The sequence below is a fragment of the Halichoerus grypus genome, chromosome 7 (genome assembly GCF_964656455.1).
Source record: "Halichoerus grypus chromosome 7, mHalGry1.hap1.1, whole genome shotgun sequence".
In the NCBI taxonomy this organism is placed as follows: domain Eukaryota; kingdom Metazoa; phylum Chordata; class Mammalia; order Carnivora; family Phocidae; genus Halichoerus; species Halichoerus grypus.
The window spans coordinates 97,673,445-97,687,724 of NC_135718.1; the positions used below are offsets into that span (position 1 = coordinate 97,673,445).

At 38.3% G+C, this 14,280-nt stretch overlaps 1 protein-coding gene across 5 annotated transcripts in view; it reads left to right on the forward strand.

Moving 5' to 3' along the window:
- POU2F1 (POU class 2 homeobox 1) overlaps positions 1-14,280 on the forward strand; it is a 178,913-nt gene that overhangs the window by 79,254 nt on the left and 85,379 nt on the right. The window contains exon 1 of one of the 5 annotated variants that reach the window (XM_078077919.1): positions 12,325-13,222. The exons of the other annotated variants lie outside the window; for them this stretch is intronic. Coding sequence (XP_077934045.1) covers positions 13,195-13,222 — 28 coding nt within the window. The 5' untranslated portion in view covers positions 12,325-13,194. Of the gene's footprint in view, positions 1-12,324; positions 13,223-14,280 lie in introns of those variants that run through there. 5 annotated transcript variants of the gene reach the window in all.

Genomic DNA, 14,280 nt, shown 5'->3' on the forward strand with positions numbered 1-14,280 from the left:
CTGAGGCTTTCAAAGAGAGTGCTAATAGTTTAGGATGTTAGAAGTGGAGTTTAAAACCCAGTTCTCTCTGATTTCAAAGTGCATTACTAAGCTGTTGTGAAGCCTGTTGATTTTTGGAATTAAAACTTAGTCATAAATCCAACCTATCACGTGTTAACTGTTACTGATTATGGAATAATTTCCTCTCATAATTCACTCACCCAAAAATCTGAGCATTTTAGATACATATTGAGGTAATGCAGAGAAACCATGTCTTCCTCTGTAATGATTTTAACTATAGAAATCATATTAGCTCTTTTTATAATGTGATTTAAAGGTATAGGTCTTATACCCCCTCTAAAAAAGAAAGGTGTTTTTTTTTCATGTGTCTGTTGGCCAAAAAAAAATAAAAAGAAAAAATAAATAAAAAGAAAGGTGTTTATAAAATATTTGTATATTCTAAACATATTCTTAAACTAAACTAACTAGAGCAAGTCTAAAGATATATTTCCCGTGAGAACATTTGTCTCTGTGTTTTTACTTACTGTAGTTGATCAACAAGCAATGATTATTTTTCGAAAGTATTTTTAAGACAGGCGTTTCAAAATTAGTTAAATCTTAATGAAAGAAATCAATGTTACAGCAAGGAGTATCATTCAAAAATTAATACATTCAAGTGTCTGACTGGCTTGGGATAAATAAAAGCTTATTAACCATTTAAATGAAACTGTAATGATGAAAGTACAAAGAAAACTCCTTTTTTTTTTTTTTAAGATTTTATTTATTTATTTACTGGACAGAGAGAGACAGCGAGAGAGGGAACACAAGCAAGGGAAGTGAGAGAGGGAGAAGCAGGCTCTCCGCACGGAACAGGGAGCCCGATGTAGGGCTTGATACCAGTACCCTGGGATCATGACCTGAGCCGAAGGCAGATGCTTAACAACTGAGCCACCCAGGCGCCCCAAAAATTCCTTCTTCTTTAGTAAAGTACCCAGAGTACCCGAGTTTGCCCAGACCAGGTGTATCTTTGCCTTGAAACCTGACTTATCCCCTGAAACTCACCTTTCCCCACGAATCTTCCACTGATTTACCACCATCACCTGCCTGGCCAAGAGGGTGGGAATGCATAGAATGTAGGCGATGAGATACTAAAAATGTATTTTATTAGTAGCTCATGTCAGGTAACTTGTATTTCTGGTAATGTGGAGAACTTACAGCAAAGAAACGTAATTTATGTGCATTTTAATCTGTACCATTCAAAATGAGAATTGTACATTAGATTGCCTGGTGTCTTTCTATTTGGGGCAGTCATATGTTAGGACTCTGTAAAAGGTGAGATACAGTGACAAATTTTATTATGTTTTTAGTTAAATTCTAACTAACTGGAGCTTGCAAAGATGGTATGAAACTTATTGATACTATGACATTTTGTGAAGATTACAAAGTCACTTACCTACCTTTATTTTTTTTTTTTTTATAAAGATTTTTTATTTATTTATTTGATAGAGATAGACACAGAGAGAGAGGAAACACAAGCAGGCGGAGTGGGAGAGGGAGAAGCAGGCTTCCCGCTGAGCAGGGAGCCCGATGCGGGGCTCGATCCCAGGACCCTGGGATCATGACCTGGGCCGAAGGCAGACGCTTAACGACTGAGCCACCCAGGCGCCCCTCTTACCTACCTTTATATTACCTGCAGCTACTCATCATCTGAGTAGAAGGGAAGGAGGTGAGGCAGGGCTGGGGCAGCTAATGTGTATTGAACTCCTACTCTGTTGGCATCTGCTAGGTACATTTTTAGTAGAAGTGTAGAAGTACAGTAAGTAGAGCAAAGAGAAGTACTATGTACAAAATTAGGCCTGGCTTTTGTTTGGATGATCAGTTTGTTAATCCACCATATTCTTTCATCATTTGCTTTTGGCAGCACCAAATGCTCTTTCTTGTTTTTTTCCAGTGCTCTGAATCACAACTACATGGGATTGCTGGTTTAGTGCTTATGTGACCAGAAGGGCATCAGTTTTCTGGGGGTTTTGTTTTGTTTTGTTTTTTGTCTTTGGTGGGGGGGGGGGTCAAGTTTTAAATTTTCAGAAAACTATAGTTAACAATACTGTAATACTTAAAAATTTGCATAGAGGGTAGATCTTAGGTTAAGTGCTCTTGCCACACACACAAAAGTTTTTAATGAAGAAAAAGGAGGGGAGGAAACTTCTGGAGGTGATGGACAAGTTTATGGCTTTGTTTGTACTCTCAGAGGAGTATACTTATCTCTAAACTTATCAAGTGGTATATATTAAATATGTACAGCTTTTTGTATGTCAATTATAACTCAATAAAGTGTTATTTCAAAAAGGATTTCAAAAGAGAAAAATTATACTTCTTAAATGTTATTTAAGGATTAAAGCATGAAGAAAAATTCAGAAATCAGCCATGTTCAGATAATTGAACATTATTAAGATTCTGTTCTTACCATGTACAGCAAACGTGATTTTGGGGCCTGTGGATTAAAAGTCAGTTAAAAAACATAGAAATGAAAAAAAAAAAAAATGAGAGAGAGAGAGTGCTAGCACGAGGAGTGTGACATGAGGCTTGATCCCAGGACCCTGAGATGACCTGAGCTGAAGTCAGACGCTTAACCGACTGAGCCACCCAGGCACCCCAGTAATGGTTACAATTTATTATTTTTATTATTTTGTTCATATTGCCCAAAATTTGGTCAATGGGAGGCCTTTCAAAGTTGCTTCTGTGTCTTTTCTGCATATTCCCATAATTCTTAAAGCACTTCCACTACTAATTTCTTTACCAAAACAGTAAAAGGATGGAAAGGAAAAATAAAATATAAAGTCTCAGCCTAGAAACAAAAAGCCTCCATAAAGATGTAGAAAATATAAAGAACTAAATGGAAATTTTAGAAGTGAAAACAACAGTAACTGAAGTAAAAACTCACTGGATGGGCTCACAGCAGAATAGAGGGGACAGAGCGAACTGGAACATAGAACAGTAGAAATTACCCAATCTGAACAAGGAGAAAATAGAACGATAAATGAACAGAGCCACAGGGACCTGTGGTACTATGACAGAAAGACCACAGAGGAGGAGAGGAGAAAGGGGGCTGGGCTGCAAAGTCCTTGCAGAAAGACTGGCTGAACACTTCCCAAACTTCTCAGAAGACACAAATCTACAGATTCTAGAATCTGAACAAGTTCCAAACAATGTAAACCCAAAGAAGTAATAATAAAATGTTGGTAAACTAAAAGACAAAGGAAAAATCCTGAAAACAGTGAGAGAGAAATGACATCTTTCCCTATGGAGAAAAACAGTTCCAGTGATAGTGGATTTCTCCTCAGAAATCATGGAGGCCAAGAGGCAGTGGCATAATATTTTTCAAGTACTGAGAAAGAGCTAAAAATACCAACTTCTGTATTCATCAAAAACACCCTTCAGGAATGAAGGGGAAATCAAGACATTCTTAGATGAAGGAAAACAAAGCATTCGTCTCCAGTAGACCTACCCTAAAAGAATGGCTAAAGAAATGAAATATGTAGTTTTAAATCAACAGAACATATTTAGGACTTGTGTACCAAAGACTACAAAATGCTGGTGGGAGAAATCAAGGAATATACAGAGAGATGGAGAGATATACTGTGTTTGTGTGTTAGAAGACTCAATATAGGAACGATCACTTCTCCCCAAATTGATACACAGGTTTAATGCAATTCCTTTGAGAATCCCCCTATGATTTTTAATAGATAAGATTATCCTAAAATTAATATGGGAATGCAGAGGAATTAGAATAGCTAGCAAAATTTTGAAAAAGAAGAAGAAAAAATCAGTTTCTCTAATTTCGAGACTTATTATATAGTTGTAGCAATCAAGCCTGAGGATATTGGTGGAGAAATTGACACATTAATCATTGGAACAGAATACAAAACCCAAAAATAGGTCTGCACAGGTATAACCGACTAATTTGTGACTAAGGTACAAAAACAGTTGGAGCAAACAGAGGAAGGAAAATATTTTTGACAAATGATTAAAAAAAATAAACAAACCTTTAATCTTCACACTAGGAAAAAACATAGAAGAAGACCTTTAAGACATAGGACTTGGTGCCTAGTCTTAAACATGACACCGGAAGGGCAATTGGATGCTTCAGCCAGTGGAGCATGCGACTTTTGATCTTGGGGTTGTAAATTCAAACCCCATGTTGGGAGTATAGATGACTTAAAAATAAAAATCTTAAAAAAAAAAAAAATACATAATACCAGAAACATAGCCTACAAAAGAAAAAGATTGATAAATTAGACTTTATCAAAATTAAAATATTTTGCTGTGTGCATTAAGAGGAGGAAAAGGCAAGCTCCACAGTGGGAGAAAATATTTGCAAAGCACATATCTGATAAAGGGCTGTTATTGTCAGTATATAAAGAGCTCTCAAAACTCAGCCCTATGGAGAAAAAGGAACCCTCATACACTCTTGGTGGGAATGTAAATTGGTGCAGCCACTACAGAAATCAGTATGGAGGTGCCTCAAAAATTAAAAATATAATTACCATATTATCTAGTAATTCCATTACTGTGTGTTTACCCAAAGAAAACAAAAACACTAACTCAAAAAGATACATGAATCCCTATATTTATTGCAGCATTATTTATAATCCTAAAAATCTAAACAGTCCATTAGAAAAGGGAGATTTTTGGATTTTTAGAAAAATCCAAAAGAATGGAATAGACATGTCACTGAAAAGGATATACAAATGGTAAGTTAAGCATATGAAGATATGTATTACTAGCCATTAGGGAAATGCAGATTGAGACCATTGTGAGATGTCACTACACACCTATTAGAACAGCTACAATGAAAAGTAATAACAATATCAAATGCTGGTATAGATTTAGAGAAACTGGATCTCTCATACATTGTGGGAATCTAAAAATGGTACAGCCATTCTGGAAAATATTTGGAAATTCTTTAAAAACTAAATAGACGCTGACCATGTGACCCAGCAATATCACTTCTTTACCTTTATCCCAGAGAAATAAAAATTTGTTCACATAAAAATATATACATGAATATGCTTTACATATTATAGATGAGAGTCATTTACCAGACATGTCCTTTGCAAGTATTTTCTCCCAGTGTGGAGCTTGTGATCCATTGTACATCCCAGATATGAATGTTTGCAGCACCTTTTTTGGTAATAACTTCTAACTGGAAACAACCGAAAGTCTTTCAATAGGTGAATGGTTAAACAAATTATGGTACATCCATACTATGGAATATTCTTTTTTTTTTTTTTTTAAAGATTTTATTTATTTGAGAGAGAGAGAGAGAGAGAAACAGCATGAGAGGGGAGAGGGTCAGAGGGAGAAGCAGGCTCCCCGCTGAGCCAGGGAGCCTGATGTGGGACTCGATCCCAGGACTTTGGGATCATGACCTGAGCCGAAGGTAGTCACTCAACCAACTGAGCCACCGAGGTGCCCCTCTTTTCAGCAGTAAAAAGGAATGAACTGTTGATACACAGGACAACTTGATTAGATCTTAAGGGTATTATGTTGAATAAAATATGCCAACCTGAAATGGTCATATACTATATGATTCCATTTGTATAATATCTTCAAAATGACAAAATTATAAAGATGATGGCAGATTAGTGGTTATCAAGGATTCAGAATAACCAGAAGGGGAGGAATGGATACACCTATAGTCAGGTAGCAGGAGGGAGTTCTTTGTGATGAAATAGTTCTGTATTATGATTGCAGTGGTGGTTGTGTGATCTACCTACACATGTCACAGTAAAATGACATAGAACTATGCATACCCTTTATACAATGTCATTTGCCTGGATTTGATAGCATATTGTAAGATGTAACCAGTGGGGAAACTGGGTGAAGCTTTTACAAATTCTTACGAATTTCTAACTATTTCAAACAAAAGAGAGAGATACTGTCATTGCTATAGGATTTCAGAGAAACAAATAGTTGCCTGACAAGGAGGGGAATAAAGGAAGATCTGAGGTCATAACTTTTGAACCTGTCTTTGTAGGATAGATAGGTAGACTTTTCATGAGTTGATCCAGGGAGGAAAGACATTGTAGACAGATTGACAGTCAGTAAATGTTTATGGAATGACTGCTACTATACCCTTAATATTATTAAAACGTATTGGTAACGTCCGATTAGTCAGAAGAACATTTTAATTAGTTGAGTGGAGGAATGTGTCTTTAAATTTTAGATAGACTCTGGGATACTTGTTACCCTTGTATTTTCACACAAATTTATGAAACCTGAGAGTAAGAGAGACCTAGAAAGAGAGGACACAAATCACCAATAACATAGATGAAACCTAATGGTTCAAAGGGACTGATGGGAATCATTAAAGCAGCATGTGGTTTCAAATAAAACATAATAAAATAAAAGCCTGTATTTCATGGATTTAAGAAGTGGAATCAGAGAAAAAGTCACATTGCAGTTGTTAGCATTCTGTAGCTCAGCATTGTGTCCCCAATTCCTATCCCACTGCCCGGCAATACCTAGTAAATATTTGTTGAATGTGCTCATGCATGAAATCAGTGACTTTGCAGAACTCTTTAAACTAGAACAAAGAAAAGACAGTTGTAGAAGTAAAGAAACAGGATGATAAGATAGGCTAGACAGGGACATGTAGTATGGTGGTAGAACTGTAGTAGAGCTATGCGAAATTTAAACTTTACAACTAAGAAATTCAGGATTGAATTCTATGATGATGTGTATACTAAAGGATGCCAGAGTGTTAGACTGAGCAGTGGGTGACCTCTGTACAGCTATAGTAACGTATGTTGGCAGAGGTGAAGAAAAAGAGCAGAAGGACCAGCCACTGCACTTCATACTAGCTGCTCTCTGGTGTGGTAGCTTTCTTAACAAACCAGCACTTAAAGGACTCGGAAGATTAACTGCCTACAACACACTGTCTGATGCCCCGCAGTGTGCGGAATGCACTCTTCAGTCTGTGTGTCTGCAGCTACTAGGAGACCGGGATGGTCAACAGGATCATTCCTTGTTTGTGCTCCCAAGCCTGTACCATCAGGTTGTACTTCTTATTTTTGTTACACCATTTAAATCATTATTATATAAACTAAGGAAAAGAATAGGAGGAGATGACGTTTCTGTGAAAACTTAAGTTGAATGTTTTGAAGAGTAGATGAAGGGTAATTACTAAAAATATTGCTGAATTAGATGTGAAAAAAGAGCTGTAAAATATTAGGGATAAATTATTCTTTAAAAAAGAAAGAAAAAGATTCTGTACTCAGAGTGCTTGATGTGTCTTTTAAGTTCTTGCCTTTTTCTTTTAAAGATTTATTTATTTATTTTCAAGAGAGAGAAAGTGTGTACGCAAGGGGGTGGAGGAGCAGAGGGAGAGGGAGAGAGAGAATCCTCAAGCAGACTCTCACTGAGTGCGGAGAACAATGCAGGGCTCAATACCAGGACCCGGAGATCATGACCTGAGATGAAACCAAGAGTCGGCTGCTTAACTGAGCCACCAGGCGCCCCAAGTTCTTGTCTTACTTTTAAAGCAGTTTTTCAGTCTGTGGGTCATGAAGTCAATTTAGTAGGATGAAATCAGCAATTAAAAAAAAACATATCAGATTGTATTACATCTAGGAAGGAGCATTGTTTCATGAAATTCTTCTTGAGTTTCTTATATTCTTAATATATATGTAAAATGTGAAAGGCTTGAAAAACAAAGCTTAAGAAATTGAAACTGGAAATATTAGAGTAAGTATTAAGGATATGATTTACCCAAAAAAGAAGAGGAAACTCAAATTAGTGGATTCAAATTTTAAAGCAAAGGCTTTGGTGCACCATCAAAAGATTGGTAAATAAATACATATTTATGTACTTTCTGTTAACATGAAATGTTTAAGTTATGTATATAATGGTTTTGTGGTATTTATTTGAAGTTGACCTTTTTAATTGACCAGCCAACTACAAATCTCCATGTCATGGGTAAGAGTTTCAGCATGTTTTATTTTACTGATTTTCCTCTCACGCCTCCTTGTTATGTCTTTTTCCCCCCTGCTTTCTCTGCCACTTAGTAGTGTGACCTAAGAGTCATTCTCTAGGCCTCAGTTTGGTTTTTAGGAAATAAAATTATCCCTCGGATCTCTTGTTATTTGGCAGTGCTTATTTGCCAGAATGATAAAATAGATTCTGTCTTGGGTGTTTGCCCATCTGAGATTTTTCGTAAAGAGCAGACATTCTGTTTCCTTAGATCTGTTCTTCTTAAGCACTGAAATCCCATATTGCAGCCTCGGAGGGCATCAATAACATGTGCTGTGATACTCAGTGCGTAAGAATAGCGGCAGTGCTAATGCCCATCACTGGATTCTGGATCTAAGACATTTCCAGATCCTGGAATATTCTTTCATATTTGAGCATTAGTGCATTATTTTAGACTGTCTGTGGGTGATGAGTTTGGGGATGAGTTTTTTTGTAAGATAACAATTTATAATTCTTGAGCTAATAAAGCATTTTTATTACTGAGAATCTGCTGAAGCAGTGTCATTGTTTTCTGTAAAGAAGCTGGTAAGGAGACCAAAGTCGTGGTAGATTTTGAAGAGAGGTGAAAATTGAAAAGGATATTAGTGTGCAATTGAGATTGCCTAGGAGTGAAAGCAGTGGAGCTAGGAGATGAGAAATCCTACCAAGAGGCAGCCAGGAGGTGTGGGGAACAGTTGCTGAGCTGTACCTCCCGCCCCCTGGACTAGCCATGGAGCAGCTATACAGGTAGTCCAAGGGGAGCATGCACAGATGGCTGTGTGTCTGGCGTGTGACCAGGTTGGAATTTGGTAATGTAGGTAGGTAGAGGGCAGGCCTCCCTCAGTTTGCTCATATGTAAAGGATGTGTTGTACAAATCTAGTTCGTGACTGAGTTGTTACGGTCCTCAGTTGCCTTTCTAATGAGACCTAGACTAGCCCATACAATCACAAGTGAAAGATTACTCTAATACAGAGAGTGTTAGCCATGAATTCTGGATCCTGGAAGAGCATTTCTTCCCCTTTTTGAAGGAAAGGTTCAGAGGTGCCTGGCTGGCTCAGTTGGAGGGGCATGCAACTCTTGATCTCAGGATCATGAGTTCAATCCCCACACTGGGTGTAGAAATTACTAAAATAAGCATAATTTTGAAATATGTGAATTTTAACTTTGCCTTTCAGCTCCTTTTTATACTTCCATACACTACTATTTCCTATTTTCTGCTTTCTATGAACCCTTCCCCCGCCCCCCCCATCCGCCGAGTACAGGTCAACTAAACAGCACTTATTTTATAAGAGTATTTACTGGCCTTGGGGCGCCTGGGTGGTTCAGTCGTTAAGCGTCTGCCTTCGGCTCAGGTCATGATCTCAGGATCCTGGGATAGAGCCCTGCATCGGGCTCCCTGCTCAGTGGGAAGCCTGCTTCTCCCTCTCCTACTCTCCCTGCTTGTGTTCCCTCTGTCGCTGTGTCTCTCTCTGTCAAATAAATAAATAAAATCTTAAAAAAAAAAAAGGGTATTTACTGGCCTTTTTCCAATGGGAACAATTATTACTACACTAATCAACTCCTCAATGAGGTGTTAAAGGAAAGCAGTTGAATTGGATTAATTTATGCCAAAGTGTGAATGACTGACAGCCCTACAAAACTTTCCAGAAATTATTTTCTTTTTCTAAAAGGGTATTCTTTTTAGGTTACGTTTTAATCTGATATTTCAGACAGAGGGCCAAATAAAGTGAACGCTTGAGCTTTGTGGGTAAAGCTGTCTGCTCCCTTCTTTTGGATCTCACTTTGCCATGGTTGGGGGAGTACAGGGGAGAGATAGATGGTAACCAGCCTCCCACAATCCATCTGTAGAGGCCTAGACAGCCTTCCAGTATTTAAACCTGTCTTTTAGAATGTGCAGAGTACCTACATCAAGGGTGGCCAAGGAAGGACAAGAAAACTTGTAATAAACTATTGTAATAAAGTCCACTGCATGGGTGAGGCTTCCTGTCCCTCTGGATAGCTGCATCTCAGCACTGCCTTCTTTTGCCCCTCTTCCTGTTCCTGGAGGGAAGATAATGAATGACTTTTGCAGTAGAGAGGACAGGGGTCCGTCTCTGGATAGCAGCCTATGTGAGTTGGTGAGCTATAGGCCCCCTGCTATGCAGAGGCCCCTTGGGACTCTCTTGGCTTGAGGGGGGTGGTTATTACACTACCAAGGTCCTGCCCCTGAAAGGGTACCTTCCAGCAAACACTTCTTAGTTGGCTGTGATTGCCTGGCTGCCCCTTCAAGTCATACTTAGCTGATTTGTGAAAGACCAAATTGGTCTAAGAAAGGTAGTTTAGAGGTGTCCACTGCATACAGCATAAGAAGTAGATGGTGAGTTGCAGAGATCGTCTATAATAAGTACAGGCAGTAAATGTAAAATTTTATGAAGGCAGAAGAGGAGGGAAAGAAACATACATTGATATCCACTATATACCAGTCACAGTCATCATTGCTTCTAATATTTTCTCACCAAGTACAACTTGTATAGTCCAAGGCATTCAGAACTCATTTGAATTGTATATTTTGTCGTATAATATAGTCTTGATTGTTTTACTACAAGTGTTGTGAATAAAATTGGTGCTCTTGAAAGAGGTAGCTTGTTTATCCCCTGTCGTGGCATCTCCCCTGGCATAGCTGCCTCAGGCCGCACTCTACGATCGAGTCTGAGAGGCACGGGCACATTTATCCTCCCAGCAGCCTCGAGAGAAAGATACTATCATTTTACAGGTGAGAAAATTAGGGTTCAAAAAGGGAAGGAACTTAGTCTCACCGGTACAGAGTGGCAGCGTAAAATTTCTCCCCTAAACTCTCTCCTCATAGGGATTTTGTGATTCTGTACAGCGGAAAAACTAGCAATATAAATAGAGAGCTTATGTAAAACTTAAGAATTGGTTCTGTTCCTAATTTATTGACTTGCAAAGAAATCTTTTTAAAGGTCCATTATAGAAGTTTTGTCTTCTATTTCCACATATGCATGTTGAGTTTAATTTCAACCTTAATGTTGGAAAAAAGTACATACATATTTTGGGGACACCTGGGTGGCTCAGTCAGTTGAGCACCTGCCGCCGGCTCAAGTCATGATCCCGGGGTCCTGGGATCCAGTCCCACGTTGGGCTCCTTGCTCAGCAGGGAGCCTGCTTCTCCCTCTGCCTGCTGCTTCCCCTGCTTGTGCTCACTTGCTCTCTGTCCCTCTGACAAATAAATGAATAAAAATCTTTAAAAAAATACATACTCTTTTAATAATCAGACACTCGGCGTGCTTGAAGACTAGTTCTAAATAAAAAGTTATTAATGGGGTAATAACCTGGAGAACTCCCCTCAATTCTAGTGCACTCTTCTGTGTATCTGTACATACTTGACTTTTAAACACAGAATCTTTGTCACCAATTATTAGCGTTCTCACTACACTGAAAACAAGCTGTTTTAATCTGCTGCCTTATTTAAGCCCCCCATGCCTACTACTTCCATAAGTGTACAACTGGGCCACAATGTGTAATAATAGGTAAGAGCTCAAATTTTGATATCAGCAAAATTTGATTTTAAATCCTGACTCCAAATTATTAGTGTCACATTGAGTAAATGCTTTAGCTCACTGTGCCTCAGTTTCCTTTTTTCCTTTTTTTTTACAAAGAAGGTAGTAAAACCCACTTCGTGGGATTTTTATAAGTCTTCTCCTGAATTGTCTATGGTGATTACAGTGGAATGTCCTATCATAATGCCTAAAAAGTTTTGGACTGATGTTTTACCTTGTAAATTTACTTTAAATTGAATATATTCTTTAGTAAAGAGTGTATGTATTTTTTCATATACATTAGCTGAAATTTACTTGAAAATACTAAGTCCATAATTTATATGACCCATTTTTTTGATGATTGATTTTTTTTTTAAGATTTTATTTGACAGAGAGACAGCGAGAGAGGGAGCACAAGCAGGGGGAGTGGGAGAGGGAGAAGCAGGCTTCCCATGGAGCAGGGAGCCCCATGTGGGGCTCGATCCCAGGACCCCGGGATCATGACCTGAGCCGAAGGCAGACGCTTAATGACGGAGCCACCCAGGCGCCCCTGATGATTGATATTGTAAATAACAAACTGTCTTCTACTTTAGATTGATTTTGATGGGGGAAGGATACTGCATGATATATGGCATTCAACTAATCTGTTCTGTTAATTTAATAGTATGAAAAGATTTATAATGATGAATTTCCATACTCCTGAAAGTAATTTTATAGCTCTTGCACTGCTTCTGGGTTTATATTGTTGCCTTGTTTTAAAGTAGGACTTTCCCCAGACAGTGTATGTTAATATTTGGAAAATTCCCTATCAGTAGGCTAGCACCATCTTGACAGCCCTATGTTCTGCTTCTACCTTGCTAATTGTTTCCTTGGGATTATTTGGATTGTGTAGAAAGCTTTTTGCAAATCCTCTTATTACTGAAGTCATTGTTGCCAGCAGGAATAAGATTAAAGGTGCTTAAGTCTGTAGAGTTGTTTCTAATTTGTACGTGTCATTTCAGTGCCATTTTAACAGAACTCTGTCTCCTGTCTCTCCCTTCTCCCCCGGTACTATCTCAAGTTAGGTCCGAGAAGCCAGGCCATTGGAAGAAATCTCATTTTATCCTCCTAATTATTATGCTGGCACTCAGGAGATAATTTTTCCCTTCATGCACTGCCAATTAATATGCAAATGGGCTGATAAATATTTATGCAATGATTTAAATTATGCAGGGCGTGCTTTCAGTGTGTTCTGTAAATGAATTGTTCGTGGACTTCAAAGTGCTGGCTGCTGTGCTAACGAGGAGAGATTTGCATAAGGCCCTAATCACACGCATACTGATTAAGCTTCATTATGGAAACTGCCAGCTGCAATCTTTGTTTCTATTTTATTACAAAAAGGGGAACTTTTCATGCTTCAGTTGCCTTGACAATGTCAGTCCTAGCTGGTAGAGAGACTAAAACTCCTCTGAGCAACTGAAGTTTCCTTATTCCGTTGAAGATTGCTATGGTGTAACTGAAGTTGTATTTTGCTTCTCCCCCTAATCCACTTTCCACCTCCCACCTTGTTCTCTTAAGAACATAGCGTAGATTTGTTAGAACTAGTAGTACCTTCTTTCCCCCACCCCAAACTGCTACCTGTCTCTTCCTTGCTCTGGATTGTCTGAACCTCTAGAAGATTTCACAGCAATGCTGGACTGCAGTGACTATGTTCTAGGTGGGTACCAGCACAGTTCTTTCTTAGAAGCTTTAATATGGAAATGGCGTGTGTGGGGTTGACTATGCATAAATGCTTAATCGCATATGCAACCAACTCGGGGAGGAAGGCGGGGGAGAGGTGGATTGAGCAGAGAAGGAGGAAAGCATTTGCAAGGCAAGAGCATACTTGAATTTGCAGTAGGTCCCTCCCTACCACTAGCTCTTCTGGTTCCGAGGACATTTTCAGTAAATAGTGTGCATTTGGAATTCAACTTAAACAGTACATTTTTGCTTTTTGGAAATACCTATTGGGCGCATTTCATGTAGTTCTAAAAACACTCTAAATCTGAAACAAGGTATAAAGTGTACCTAAATAATGTGTACATATTAATCAAAATGTTTTGCATACCTAATGTGAATGTCTTATATAAAAACCAAAAGTGCATAGTGAAAAATAAGGTGGAGCCATAATGCAGAATGGCTCCCATAAATACTAATGCCTAGGGTAATTGCAGTGGTTACTGATCAGTTTCCAGATTTGAGAAACTATCAACTTTTCAAATTTTGGCCGATATTAGCCTTTTTTATTTAAAAAAAACATCAGCTTCTTCAGAAAACAATTTTAAGTTCTGGAAAGCCTATTTTTAGAGTTCTCTCTATAGAACAACAAACCTTTTAGGAGAGAGGGGTGTGAGGCTTGATTATATAAACTGTCTTTGGTAACTGAGATTTAAAATAGATTGAGACACACTGTGACTCATGGTGGCTCTATTTTGTGTTGAGATTTGTCTGTTTGTATGCAAAATTCTTGAAACCTCTTTAGGTTACTCTGGTCACCTGGAGAGTCAGATGATATAAACTCCAGGACTTTGATACTTTAGGTTGAAAACCTTTGCAAGTGATTTTTTTTTCCTATATGTCATTTTTTTTGCTTGAAAACTTGAGGCTTGCCCCCACCCCCATCTCCTTCACAATTGCTAAGGGTAAAATTAAATGATAGTTCTGAAAATGTTCACATTGTTAGAGGGAATGGCCTAAACTCAAGGCGGTAGTAATATTTGTATGGCACAATAAAAA